The sequence below is a fragment of the Erpetoichthys calabaricus genome, chromosome 17 (assembly GCF_900747795.2).
Source record: "Erpetoichthys calabaricus chromosome 17, fErpCal1.3, whole genome shotgun sequence".
Taxonomy (NCBI): domain Eukaryota; kingdom Metazoa; phylum Chordata; class Cladistia; order Polypteriformes; family Polypteridae; genus Erpetoichthys; species Erpetoichthys calabaricus.
The window spans coordinates 23,489,328-23,504,934 of NC_041410.2; the positions used below are offsets into that span (position 1 = coordinate 23,489,328).

Below are 15,607 nucleotides of genomic sequence, written 5' to 3' on the forward strand. Positions count from 1 at the left end.
GTTTGCCTTTATTCGCTGCGCCCAATTGACGTCACCCTTTTGAAGCACTCCTTTATTTATGCGCGCAGTTATTCGGCGCTCAATTGAGGTCATCCTTTTGAAGCTCGCCTTTATTTACGCGTGCCTTTATTCGGCGCTCAATTGAAGTCGCCCTTTTGAAGATCCATCCATCCATCCATTTTCCAACCCGCTGAATCCGAACACAGGGTCACGGGGATCTGCTGGAGCCAATCCCAGCCAACACAGGGCACAAGGCAGGAACCAATCCTGGGCAGGGTGCCAACCCACCGCAGGACACACACAAACACACCAAGCACACACTAGGGCCAATTTAGAAACGCCAATCCACCTAACCAGCATGTCCTTGGACTGTGGGAGGAAACCGGAGCGTCCGGAGGAAACCCACGCAGACACGGGGAGAACATGCAAACTCCACGCAGGGAGGACCCGGGAAGCGAACCCAGGTCCCCAGATCTCCCAACTGCGAGGCAGCAGCGCTACCCACTGCGCCACCGTGCCGCCCCCTTTTGAAGATCGCTTTTATTTATGTGCGGTTTTATTCGCAGCGCCCAATTGAGGTCGCCCTTTTGAAGGTCGCCTTTATGTGCGTGCCCTTATTGACGGATACCCATAAAACTTGCATCGTACATTCACTAAACATTTTCCCTTTCTTAACAGGCTACGCATAGCCTAAATTCTAAAGCTACCAACGAAAGCTCTGTATTGGCGCTAAGTTATGTAGAGAGCTGACGTTAACAGTGGTGTCGTTCTTCAGCTCGACACGGCGTGCTGATAATGCTAGAAACTCAGTGCCTTTTATTAAGCAATACGATAGACTCTTGGACCAACATCACATCACATCACATGATAATGGAGCGACCAGGCAACTTTACTGTCACCGAATGCTACTTAAGATATAAACCAATGCAGTGTTGTAAAGTGGACGAATGACAACTTTTTGCACCTGTTCTAAATAAAGCTGATATTTTCGCACATTACGCTGCTTCCTCCTTTAGTGTCGTTTTTTTTTCTTCCTTCGCTTAATCCCTGTTCTCTCAGCACCCCTTTTCATGTTTTGTTTAACCTTTGGGTGTCCATCGTAAATTGGCTAACTGTAGTGTGCGAGTTAAAAGAATGGTCGGATAGTTTCAATTCTACGCGCGCGAGGGTTGTACCATTTGGCGAGGGGTGTCCTCATTTTTCACTTGAATGGATGCCGGGCCTGAAAACGGGGTTATACCACTTGGGTATGGGTCGACTTTTCACGGATTTACTAAAAAAATTCCCGTGCATTTATTTATGAGAATTTTTAAGGGTATACACGGGAACTTGCTTGTCCCATCAAGAAATGTCCTGTTGTTGCCGATGGCCAATCAATCCCCGCCTCCCCAGTAGGTTCTAGAATCCCTAAGTAAACCTCTGGATCCTGTGAGATGCCCTTTAGTTACCTAAGCAGTACCCTCGTAATCAATAGCGTGGAAGGATGGGGGAAGGACGAAGCTCCGGTGCGCGCACAGCCTGACTTTCCATTACCAAAACTACGACCTCACTTTCCACAGCACGGACATAACTTTATGGATCGCTCATCGCTTGAGGTACGTAAACAGCACCCCTTATTATGCGGATCTCCCTCTTTAACTTCCAGCAACGGCGCCATTTCGCCCTTATGTTGCTTAATGCAGTGGTCCTCAACCCTTTTGACACCAAGGACTGCTTTTATAGAAGCAAATTCGGGGCGGGTTCGTAGGGCATTTTTATACACGAGAGAGCCCTGAGCTTGTTTTCCTTCAACCAGACAATCCCATCTGGGGACGATGGAAGACAGTGACACGCGAAGTGTGTTGCTTATGTTCAGTCTACTCCGTAATCTCGTTTTGGTTGCTGTCACTGCAGAAAACACTTCCTCGCAAAGATAGGATGTTGGAAATGGAAGCAGACTTTTCAGTGCTTTTGTGGCAACCTCAGGATATTCCTCCTTGACTTTAATCCAAAACGTATGGAGATTTGAAGTTGTCTCAAACATACTTTTAAGGCCACCATCATTTGCAACCTCAAGCAGTTGATCCTCTTCAAGCACAGACAAAGGTGTTTCACTTGGCTTATTCACAAATGGGTCATGGATCCATTCCCTCCCATTTCGGGGGTCTTCTGTGGTTGGGAATAATGCTCAAACTCTATTGAAAGCTGAGATAGGTGATCATACACCAGCTGGGAGAAACAAGACCTTGGCTTGGTATCTTTAACAACCTCTACTAACGTTTGAAACATATCAAAAATCCCAGTGTTCACTGGTCAGTCCCATAAATCAAGTTTGGCTTTGAAAGCAGCCACTTTATCTGCCAACTTGAACAACGGTTATCTTCTGCCTCTGCCCCACGTGCTGCTGCTCCATCGCTGCCTCAGATTTTCCTCCTCAGGCTCCTTCAGCACTCCTCCAGCCTGGCTGGATCCTGAGTCTGCAAAGTGGGTAAAGGTGGGGTGCCCAATAGTGCCTGTATGCCTGTAGTGCAAATGCAGGTACAATTCCATTACAACGAACTGCCAGGGACCTAAAAAATATTTCATTGTACAGTAATGAGATTCTGTATTTGTAGCTATAAGTGCTTTCTTTAATTTGCGTCCAGGCATTTGTAATCATTTCAATTGCTTCTTTCGTGTTAATTTTAATCTTCTCCTGTCTACAAGTTATGCTGACGAGAATTTTTCTCAGCATTTCCTTGTGATAATACACTTTCAGGGTGCGAATGATGCCCAAACCCAATGGCCGAAGCACTGCTGTGCAATTGGGTGGGAGAAATTCAACACGAACATTATCGAAATGCGGAAGCATGTTGTGGGCAGCACAATTATCAATCAGAAGCCGAGTCATTCTTTTCTTTCTTCTTCGTATTGTGAGGTTTCTGAACTCTTTTGGTAACTCCCCCTCCCTAAACCATCCCCCCAATAACAGGAACGTCACACTGAAGTGCGTCCCGAAGTGTGATTGCCGCGTCAGGGTTTATGCTTTATGCGACATGACGCATGCTCTAGCGGACTCTCCTGCTATGCAAGCGTTGTACTGTGTATACTTGCGCGCGCACTTTACATAAATCTGGATGAATCCAGCAGGTGGCAGTGAGAGATATCATCACGGTGAGAACAGGTTCGGCTTCGCTATGTTGTGAATTGCCTAGAACACCCATTACATTCCGATGACACCTTACCGCAATATCTCTGAATCAAAAGTTTTATGATTAAATCCATCAATCCAGGGATATGTCCATTCCAGTAAGCATTAGGCACAAGGCTGAAACAATCCCCGGACGAGGCATCAGCTAATCGCAGGGTAAACACAAGCACATACATACACTAGCGTCATTTTAGAGTCACCAAATCTGCAAACCAGAAATCACTGTGGAAACCCAGCAGGAAAACATGCAAACTCCAGGCAGAGAATACCAGCGACGTGACTCTCTGTGAGACAGCAGTGCTACCGCTCTGCCACCGTGTCATCCCCATGTGTGTAATTATTAACAGTATTCATTATTTAAACAAAATTAACGATTTATCTGTAAAATGTAACATACATACTTTAATGCATTTCATCACCAAAGTGATACCAAGTATACATCTTAGAATTCTAAATGTGCAGAGAGCTGGAATATCATACATTTAATGTGTTCTGTGTGGCGATCTATTGCTGTTTGATGCTGCTGTCAGGTCCGGAGGAAGCCACAGAAAAAAAGACGGCACATAAGATGGTATGTGAGACTTTTAGATAGATAGATAGATAGATAGATAGATAGATAGATAGATAGATAGATAGATAGATAGATAGATAGATAGATAGATAGATAGATAGATAGATACTTTATTAATCCCGATGGGAAATTCACATTCTTCAGCAGCAGCATACTGATACAATAAATAATATTAAATTAAAGAATGATAATAATACAGGTGAAAAAAAACAGACAATAACTATGTATAATGTTAAATATTAACGTTTACCCCCCCTGGTGGAATTAAAGAGTCGCATAGTTTGGGGGAGGAACGATCTCCTCAATCTGTCTGTGGAGCAGGACAGTGACAGCAGTCTGTCGCTGAAGCTGCTCTTCTGTCTGGAGATGACATTATTTAGTGGATGCAGTGGATTCTCCATAATTGATAGGAGCCTGCTGAGCGCCCTTCGCTCTGCCACAGATGTTAAACTGTCCAGCTCCATGCCAACAATAGAGCCTGCCTTCCTCACCAGTTTGTCCAGGCGTGAGGCGTCTTTCCTCTTAATGCTGCCTCCCCAGCACACCACTGCGTAGAAGAGGGCGCTCGCCACAACCGTCTGATAGAACATCTGCAGCATCTTATTGCAGATGTTGAAGGAAGCCAGCCTTCTAAGGAAGTATAACCGGCTTTGTCCTTTCTTGCACAGCGCATCAGAATTGGCAGTCCAGTCTAATTTATCATCCAGCTGCACTCCCAGATATTTATAGGTCTGCACCATCTGCACACAGTCACCTTTGATGATCACTGGGTCTATGAGGGGTCTGGGCCTCCTAAAATCCACCACCAGCTCCTTGGTTTTGCTGGTGTTCAGGTGTAGGTGGTTTGAGTCGGACCATTTAACAAAGTCATTGATTAGGTCCCTATACTCCTCCTCCAGCCCATTCCTGATACAGCCCACGATAGCAGTGTCATCAGCGAACTTTTGCACATGGCAGGACTCCGAGTTGTATTGGAAGTCCGATGTATATAGGCTGAACAGGACCGGAGAAAGTACAGTCCCTTGTGGCGCTCCTGTGTTGCTGACCACAATGTCAGACGTGCAGTTCCCAAGACGCACATACTGAGGTCTGTCTTTAAGATAGTCCACGATCCATGCCACTAGGTATGAATCTAATCCCATCTCTGTCAGCTTGTCCCTAAGGAGCAGAGGTTGGATTGTGTTGAAGGCGCTAGAGAAGTCTAGAAACATAATTCTTACAGCACCACTGCCTCTGTCCAAGTGAGAGAGGGATCGGTGTAGCATATAGATGATGGCATCTTCCGCTCCCACCTTCTCCTGATATGCAAACTGCAGAGGGTCAAGGGCATGTTGAACCTGTGGCCTAAGGTGGTGAAGCAGCAGCCTCTCCATGGTCTTCATCACATGTGATGTCAGAGCAACAGGCCGAAAGTCATTCAGCTCACTAGGACGTGATACCTTTGGGACTGGGGTAAAAATTTTAAAATGTATCGTGTCATTACAATCGGGAATGTGCGATGCTTGAATATAAAGGCACCACGAATACATCTGTATGTCGGTATTTTGCTTCACCACATCGAACCATTCATCAAACATCGAAGCGCGCACACCGATCTCGTAGGATCCGCATGGAGGCTTTCTGTCACATGTAGACAGTAAACAGAGACTCTGACGTCACATTCCAACTTTTAGAACACTACGCCCCCGACTTTTTGCTGGTACTGCAACTCGCGCACGCGTCGTGTTAATTTCTGAGGACTTCCTCAGAGGACGCGTGAAATAACAGCAGGCTCACAGCGGTGCAGTGAGGCGCCACTGAAGCGAATCCTAATAGATCGGGGTTGCGCTATAAGTCCCTGTCTTACACCCCAAAACACGAGACTGAGTCTCAATCTTTTTGTCGCAATCCAGAACTGCAAAAATGTAAAGTTTTTTTTTTTCTAATATAAACTGTTATCGTTTTTTCGTGTCTGCCGTTTCTATAGGAGGGTGTCAAAGAGTTAAATTTCAATGGATATTTTTCAAATGTCGACAAGCAATAAGGAAAAGATATCACTGAAAACCACAGAAAACTAAAATAGCAAAAAAAAAAAAACACGAAGGAAGTTCGAAGAAAGACTTTTTTTTACAATGTTTCTGTTTGGGGATTGTTGTGCACAACTGAGCAGCGACCACAGAACTAACTGCTCGGTGGATGATTCATTCAAGCATTTCAAGGTCACTTCGTTGTAATGAAAGTATCTGCTGAATGTACTTGGTAGTAACGAGATTTCCATAGACTCATGTAATATGGGGAAATTGTCGGGACCATAAAAATACTTCGTGATAATGAAAATTTCGTTGTAAAGATATTCGTTGTAACGGAATTTTACTTGGAGTATGTGCATGTATCTCTCCTCTCTCTGAGCCGCTGCAAAGCCCCGCCCCCCTAGCGTTCTGAAAAGTGTCCCCAGTGAAGGGGGCAGCCACTGTGCGAGTCTCCGTTGTCGGCAGTTCTCTTAGGGACCCCTGGCTTAATACATTGATCGCATCTGATTGTGTGGATCGTTGAACATAAACTTTAGAAACATGTTATGGTGCCCAGTAAGTGGGTCTACCAAGGATCAGGATACCTGGAGACACCGACGATAAAAACAGCGCCAAGCATACTGGAGCACACAGTCTGTTTGCCATGGCCCGCTGTGTCCCCGTTTCTGAGTGGCATTTGGAGGGCCCCGCTTTTGAGGTCCGCGTGTCCCATTCGAGCGAATTTGTCAAGTTATATTCTCCAGTTTTATTTTAATAAAGTCCGCGTGTTATCTTGCAAAAATTTAGCTGAATACTGTAATGAGCAAATCCGTTGCATGTTAACATTATTTGTATTAAATTCGCGCGGAAGTTTATACAGTTCACACATACCGGTAACAGCGTTTGACATAACCGGCCCCGCGTGGGGCGCCGCACACCCCTAAGTCCGCCTCTGCCCCGTTTAATACTGAATTAAGTTTCTTTTTAGGCACCGCACATATCATAGAGAAGCACAGGGCGCTGTCCACCTTTAATAATAATAATAATAATAATTCATTATATTTATATAGTGCTTTTTCTCAGTACTCAAAACGCTATCCACACAGGGAGGAACCGAACCCACAATCTTCTTACTGCAAAGCAGCAGTACTACCACTGCACCACCTGTGAGGATAGACATCTCATATGGTTAGAAACCGCCGACCCACTATCTGAGCATCCATCCAGCATGCTTATTAAATTTTGAGATGTTAGCTGGAGCCACTCCCAACATCACTATGAAGAAAGCAGGATCAAATCGTTCTCATATCTGCCATCCTATTCACAGTTGGTTCCTGCCCTGCACTTCAAGCTGTCAGGATAGGCTCTGGTTCCCCATGAATCTTAAATGAGATTAAACCCATGTGGACATGGGGAGAGCATGCAAGGACCACAAGGACAGTGAAGAAGCCAAAACCTGAGCTGAGGTCCTCAGAGTTGTGAAGCAGCATCTCAAACCACCGTGCCACAACTTCACTTAAACTGAAATGCCCACAATGTGACTTGCAGTTCAGCTTCCCAGCAGTCTGCTTTGTGCAAACGTGTCCCCCACAGCACTGATTTCATGGCTTCTAATTTTAGAACATTCACCAAGGACCAGGTCGAGACTGAGCAAACACAAATTCTGTAAGTAAATACACGTTCATTTACCAGAGAAATTCTGTAAAAACAAAGAAAGCCACAGCGTGGCAGGGGCCTGCTGCTCGGAGTGTGTGATGGGTGCCAGGACCATCACACACACAAACACATAAGATTGCCTTATCATGAAGGAATGCTCCGCTTCACAGCGTTCAGGAGACCAGTGCTCTGCCCTTGGTGAGCGTGTGCCTTGGCACAAACAATGAAATGGAAAAGTTTGCATTTGATAGCAAACAGCGTAGAAGTTAAGCTTTGGGCATCACTCCAGTGTTCTCTGCTTAGTGAGTAGGAATTAAATTAAAAGTAAAATATCTGACCCATTTTCTTGTATATTATGAAATTAAATTTTTCTGAGATATTCATATTTTGTATAGGGTGGCATGGCGGTACAATGACTACTGCTGTTGCTTCTTTGTGTTTGTGTTCAAGTTCACATCTGCGTCAGTTTCTCCCCGAGTTCATGTGGGATTCCTCCAGGGGGCGTTGTATTCCACCAACAATCCAGACAAATATTTTTACTTTGACTTGCACACTATAAATGTCTGTCACTGTGCCTTTTGCTGAGCCGGCATCCCTTCCAGAGGTTATTCCTGCCTTACACTCAGAGTTACTAGGATGGACTCTCACTCCTCACATTCCTGTACCGCCATAGTTGCATGACCACAAAGTTATAGAAAATAAATGCTTTAAATAAAAACCCTTCCTGCTTACCCTCTACACAAAGGACTTCCATTATAAAAACAGTTCTTGCCATCTACAGAAGGTCTGAGATGATTCCTCCATCACAGATTGTATTGAGAATGCAGACAAGTCAGAGTACAGGAGGCTTGTGGAGTACTTTGTCTTGTGGTGCAGGGAGGACCACCTGCAGGGGGCAACATCAGCGAAACAAAACGGTGTTGGACTTCTGACTTCTATCCTCTAATTTTCATTCGTCCGTTTTCTAACCTTCTTAGCCAGATTTGGACAGCCATTACCTGTCCTGACAGCACTGGGTTCAAGCCAGGAACTAACCATGGATGGGGCACCCAGTTCATCATGTGAGCCAAAGAGCTTTTAAAACCAGTCACCATCCTAAAGGAGGAATTGGAGGTGGTGCAGAGTGACAAGTACCTTGGGGGTCCATATAAACAGTGTCACAAGAATAGTCCAAAGACGTCAAAAAGGTTTGGGGCAGCCACCCATATATTGTGCCCTGGCTGCAAATGGGTAATTCGTGTTGAGTTCTTTACAGGTTTTAAATCCCAAACGGAACTGAGTTAGGATGAGAAATACGGTGGCTTTAAAGGGCAAGACAGGAAGTCACGCCATTAATGGGCAGAACCGGAAGTGGTGTCATTGGGACTGAAACGTTTTTTTTGCTTCATTATAAGTTGTGACAGGGTTGTGTGTAGGGTCTCCTTTATAAAAGTACAAAGCCTACAATCTGAGGAGCTGAGGGGAATCTCATAAATGAAGAAGTTGTCAGTTTATTCAGGAGATCAGGGAGACAGTCCACATGAAACAGCTTCCTGAGTTGCGGTTGGGCTCCCACAATGATCCTTTACACCTGGACTTTGGTTACCAACTCCATATAAGTGAACATCTGCTACACTTCCTTGTTCACACTTGAAGCTCCATTAGCACTTCTTTTAACATAAGATATTCTGTTCCTGCCATTTTTTAGTTCTTGGCATCTGGCCTGCGGATCATCTTTGACGTCTTTTAACATTTTGTGAGATTTATTGCTGACTCTGTATGCCAACTATGCTTTTTACAGCTTTTTAAAAGTTGACAGTGTTCTCTTTAAAATGATCCATTTTATCTTGGCAGTCAGATGACTTTTGTTTTTCACAACACATGGATTTGTTGAAGCTTAATTGATGACATTATATGGCCACTGTAGACGGCATGCCAGACACCTGGAGATACTGTACATGTCATTACTTCACAGCTATAGCATTACACAACCACGTTCTGAACCTTCTGGCAAGAGCAGACCAAAGACCTTCTGGAAGCCACTTCAGGGCTCAAGAGTCATTCAACATTCTGTGCCTGAATGACAACACTACCATCTGCTGGCCAGTAGGAAAACAACAACTTAAATTCTAACTACAGTACCTTTAATAGATAGATAGATAGATAGATCTTTATTGTCATTGTCACTTTTACAAAGGAACAACGAAATTGAAGGTGCAATCAACTCAGTGTGAGGAATAAGGGTTAAAATGACAAAAAGACAGAATATAATAACAAACCGAATAGTAATAAATATACAAATTGCACTTGTTGACCTAAGGTATATATTGCACATTGGAAGAATAATATAGAGCAGTTTTATTTTGAGTTCAGGGCCATGATTGCTTTCGGATAAAAGCTGTTTTTAAGGCGGTTTGTCCTAGTTTTCATAGCTCTGTATCTCTTGCCCGATGGCAAAAGCTGGAAGAGGCAATGACCGGGATGTGATGAGTCCTGCGAAATGTCTATCGCTTTTTTGCGGCTTCGGGATGTGTAGATTTGTTCCAGAGTGGGGAGGGTACAACCAATTGTTCTCTCCGCTATCCTGACGACCCTGTGAAGCGCTTTCTTTTCTGAGGAAGTGCAACTGCCGTACCACACACACAGTCCGTACGTGAGCACACTCTCAATGGAACAATGATAAAAAGCAAGGAGCAGATTTTTTGGGAGGTGGTTCTTTCTGAGAATTCTCAGAAAATACAGTCTCTGCTGTGCCTTCTTTAGCAGCTCCTTGGTGTTGGCACTCCAGGTCAGGTCATCCTCCAGCTCCATACCCAGAAACCTGAACACCGGGACCCTCTCCACACAGGCCCCGCCAATGGTGAGTGGCTGGATGTCAGTTTTGTTTTTCCTAAAGTCAATAACAAGCTCCTTTGTTTTTTTGTTGTTGAGGAGCAGGTTATTGACTGTGCACCACTCTGACAGTCGCTCCACCTCGTCCCTGTATGCTAGCTCACCCTCCTTGTCCGAGATGAGTCCGACCACCGTCGTGTCATCCGCAAACTTTATAATCTTGTTGCTATGGTGAGTGGGGACACAGTCATATGTGTAGAGGGTGTAGAGGAGCGGGCTGACCAGGCTCTGTGATACCACCACTTTGTTTGCCACACATACATCTAATGGAGCAGGAGGACCCCCAAGGAGTGGCTGAGCTCTAAAAACCACCCATTCTTGGCATGAGGGCATGTCATAGTACTGCAGGGCATTTTCAAGACAAGTAATACCTGTGTGCTGTCCTGATGCCTCACTTTTAATACTTTTTCACAGGACCAGAATAATACTGTAATGGCAAGATATGGTATAAATAATCAAAATATATGAAAAAGTGTATGTTTAGATAGATAGATAGATAGATAGATAGATAGATAGATAGATAGATAGATAGATAGATAGATAGATATGAAAGGCACTATATAACAGATAGATAGATAGATAGATAGATAGATAGATAGATAGATAGATAGATAGATAGATAGATAGATATGAAAGGCACTATATAACAGATAGATAGATAGATAGATAGATAGATATGAAAGGCACTATATAACAGATAGATAGATAGATAGATAGATAGATAGATAGATAGATATGAAAGGCACTATATAACAGATAGATAGATAGATAGATAGATAGATAGATAGATAGATAGATAGATAGATAGATAGATATGAAAGGCACTATATAACAGATAGATAGATAGATAGATAGATAGATAGATAGATAGATAGATATGAAAGGCACTATATAACAGATAGATAGATAGATAGATAGATAGATAGATAGATAGATAGATATGAAAGGCACTATATAACAGATAGATAGATAGATAGATAGATAGATAGATAGATAGATAGATAGATAGATATGAAAGGCACTATATAACAGATAGATAGATAGATAGATAGATAGATAGATAGATATGAAAGGCACTATATAACAGATAGATAGATAGATAGATAGATAGATAGATAGATAGATAGATAGATAGATAGATAGATAGATAGATAGATAGATAGATAGATATGAAAGGCACTATATAACAGATAGATAGATAGATAGATAGATAGATAGATAGATAGATAGATAGATAGATAGATAGATATGAAAGGCACTATATAATAGATAGATAGATAGATAGATAGATAGATAGATAGATAGATAGATGTGAAAGGTACTGTACAGTATAATATAGAGATAGATTAGTACTGTGGCTGAGATAAAAAATATTTTTTGTTTTGTATTAAGATGCCATTCCCTTAATTTTAAAATGGAAATGATCCTAAACAACATATATGTGATGAGAGAAAACCAACTCTTGGAAATGCTATTCATTTTTACAAATGTGGCGTGTCTTGTCAGATATTTGAATAATAAATGTAATTGACTTTTCCATCCTTATGCTGTAGAGCCTTGACAGATAAGGCTAGGCACTTCATTCTGCTTGGTTGAAGAGAATAAACCATTTCTGTTAATTATATCTTGATTCATACTTCTACATTTCCTTCAGATGTCTAAGGGACCTGCTGTAGGCATCGATCTTGGGACCACCTATTCCTGTGTGGGAATTTTCCAGCATGGCAAAGTGGAGATCATTGCCAATGACCAGGGTAACAGGACCACACCGAGCTACGTGGCATTCACTGATACTGAGAGGCTCATTGGAGATGCTGCCAAGAATCAGGTGGCCATGAACCCTTCCAACACTGTGTTTGGTAAGATCAGCTTCAACAATGGATTGAGGTCTGTAGAACTTAGCAAGGTTTTTATTGAATGTATGAAGCACTGTAAGAAAAGGACAATTATAGTGATTTTATACATTTAAAAAGTAAGACTGTGAAATCTTTGTTTCCTTACTGAGTACAGGATTTCTGGCAGATCTTTTCACTCTTCTTTACATGTTCAATATTGTAATGTCTGCTGCAAATATTTTTTATTGGGTGGATTCTGTTTCATCGCTGCTGTCTGGATGGAAGCTGCACATAACACAGAGGCATCTCTGTTATATAGTTCCTTTTCTACATATGCGTCTATTAATCTCTCTATTAGATATAATAATTAAACATTTTTTTTGTGACTGGGGTTTGTGAAAGTTCTCCCCACTTGTGGTAAAAGGTCATAACTGACCAAATAAAATGAAACATTAAAAAAAATCGCCAAACCTGAGAAGCCTTTGCTCTGAGAAATATAAGAATATATTTTCAAAATCAAAATTAAGAAACACGCCATTTCAACTTGTATGTCATTTTATCCTTTATATCATGTAATTTCCCATATTATATCCGTATTACACACATGAAGTGATATGAAGGAATTGCCTCCCAGAATTCTAAAGTGTCCTGTTGAGTTCTGATCGCTTTGTGTGGTGTTCCGCATGTTTAGTTTAGTTTCGCTTTCTTGTAGATGCCAAGCGGCTGATTGGTCGGCGGTTTGATGACCAGGTGGTACAGTCAGATATGAAGCACTGGCCCTTTAAAGTGATCAATGATTGCGGCCGGCCCAAAATGCAGGTTGAGTACAAGGGGGAGATGAAGACTTTCTACCCTGAGGAAGTGTCTTCAATGGTGCTCACCAAGATGAAGGAGATCTCTGAGGCCTACCTGGGGAAGGTGAGGGTATTTAGTAGATTACTTTTTAATTCTTTTACATGCTGCCATGGAAATCAGTGGGACAAGGGCTGTAGCCATTTTCTAGTTGTGTTTTCCATATAGGAGAAGTTATAAAACTGATCGAATATCTGAAACCATTTTGATTGTGATACCCACTAAAAGTGCTGTAATTTGAGGGCAGCCATTAGTTCTTTAGTTGTGGGAGTCTCATTTTTGCAAGTCTGATTCAGAGACTCTCCTCTCCTCAGGGAACCTAATGTTGTTGTGATTTAATTTATAATTAAACATAGAATCCAATAGGCACCCATTATTTCATATAGCACCATTCTAAACTCTGCGGTGGGCTGGCGCCCTGCCCAGGGTTTGTTTCATGCCTTGCACCCTGTGTTGGCTGGGATTGACTCCAGCAGACCCTCATGACCCTGTAGTTAGAATTTAGCAGGTTGGACAATGACTGACTGACCATTCTGTACTGAATATCAGCTCAAGGCAGTATACAGGTGCTTACATGTTAAAAAAATAATCGCTTAAGTGGCTTAACTGATTTCATTTTTTTTAACTTGGAAAAAATTACACTATTTCATAATATTTCCATTTAAATTGGATTCAATGTTTATAATGTTGACCCTCGTTTTTCCTTTGAACTACTAAGAATACCCCTTAAGTGTTAGTTCTGTTTAGATTAGCAAAGAAACAGATTAAAAAGTTTAGGGCAAAATGGAAACTAAATTATATGACATGTTTTACTAAATTAAGTATTTTTCACATCAGGATTTTTTGAAGAACCGTATGATAATGCTCTCTAACCTCCTTCTCTCCTTAGACTGTGACCAATGCTGTCATCACTGTACCTGCTTATTTCAATGACTCCCAGCGTCAGGCCACCAAAGATGCAGGCACTATTGCTGGACTTAATGTACTGCGTATCATCAACGAGCCCACTGCTGCCGCCATTGCTTATGGGCTTGACAAGAAGGTAATGGCATTGTCTGTCATTTAAGAATCAGGTCAAAAGCCTACATATAGGAAAAAAAAATGAATGATCTGCTACTAATATGGCAGAGTTTAGGTGTTCACCTCCTGTTCATGTGGCTTTCCTCCTACAATCCAAATATGTGCAATTAGGCCAACTGGTGACCCTGAATTATATGAATGAGTTTGGTCGCGTTCCTCTGAAGGATGGGCTGCTCCCATTTCAGTTCACTTACTGCCTTACCTCCATTGATGCTAGGACAGGTTAGATAGATAAATAGATAGATAGATAGATAGATAGATAGATAGATAGATAGATAGATAGATAGATAGATAGATAGATAGATAGATAGATAGATAGATAGATAGATAGATAGATAGATAGATAGATAGATAGATAGATAGATAGATAGATAGATGACCCTGAATTGTATGAATGAGTTTGGTCGCGTTCCTCTGAAGGATGGGCTGCTCCCATTTCAGTTCACTTACTGCCTTACCTCCATTGATGCTAGGACAGGTTAGATAGATAGATAGATAGATAGATAGATAGATAGATAGATAGATAGATAGATAGATAGATAGATAGATAGATAGATAGATAGATAGATAGATAGATAGATAGATAGATAGATACTTTATTAATCCCAATGGGAAATTCACATTATCCAGCAGCAGCATACTGATACAATAAATAATATTAAATTAAAGATTGATAATAATAATAATGCAGGTGAAAAACAGACAATAACTTTGTATAATGTTAAATGTTAACGTTTACCCCCCCGGGTGGAATTGAAGAGTCGCATAGTGTGGGGGAGGAACGATCTTCTCAGTCTGTCAGTGGAGCAGGACAGTGACAGCAGTCTGTCGCTGAAGCTGCTCTTCTGTCTGGAGATGACACTATTTAGTGGATGCAGTGGATTCTCCATAATTGATAGGAGCCTGCTGAGCGCCCTTCGCTCTGCCACAGATGTCAAACTGTCCAGCTCCATGCCAACAATAGAGCCTGCCTTCCTCACCAGTTTGTCCAGGCGTGAGGCATCTTTCTTCTTAATACTGCCTCCCCAGCACACCACCGCGTAGAAGAGGGCGCTCGCCACAACTGTCTGATAGAACATCTGCAGCATCTTATTGTAGATGTTGAAGGATGCCAGCCTTCTAAGGAAGTATAGTCGGCTCTGTCCTTTCTTGCACAAAGCATCAGTATTGGCAGTCCAGACTAATTTATCATCCAGCTGCACTCCCAGATATTTATAGGTCTGCACCATCTGTACACAGTCACCTTTGATGATCATGGGGTCCATGAGGGGTCTGGGCCTCCAAAAATCATGCCTGTCTCAAAAATCATCCATGTCTCCATGACCAAAGAATCGATCGTATAAATGACTTGATAATCGTCCATTTTGAAATAGCCAGCCATAGACTGCAATTGAATATGCAGCTCTGCGTCCTTCACCTTGAAGGGATGAAAAACAAGTTGATTTTGACCACAGGTTTTATGTGTTATAACCCATTGCTTTTCGAAACCTTGAATTAATTTCTCTCCTCTCTAAAAGTTTCACGTGTGTTTTTTGTTTCGCCGTGATTGCTGCCTTTTTGTATGTTCACACTGTGGCCATGTTGC

General features: G+C 42.3%; 1 protein-coding gene across 1 annotated transcript in view; it reads left to right on the forward strand.

The window, feature by feature from the left end:
• The window catches only part of hsc70 (heat shock cognate 70), a 38,613-nt gene that overhangs the window by 13,723 nt on the left and 9,283 nt on the right, over positions 1-15,607 (forward strand). The window contains exons 2-4 of the mRNA XM_028822426.2: positions 11,910-12,114; positions 12,803-13,008; positions 13,832-13,984. Coding sequence (XP_028678259.1) covers positions 11,910-12,114; positions 12,803-13,008; positions 13,832-13,984 — 564 coding nt within the window. The remainder of the gene's footprint in view (positions 1-11,909; positions 12,115-12,802; positions 13,009-13,831; positions 13,985-15,607) is intronic.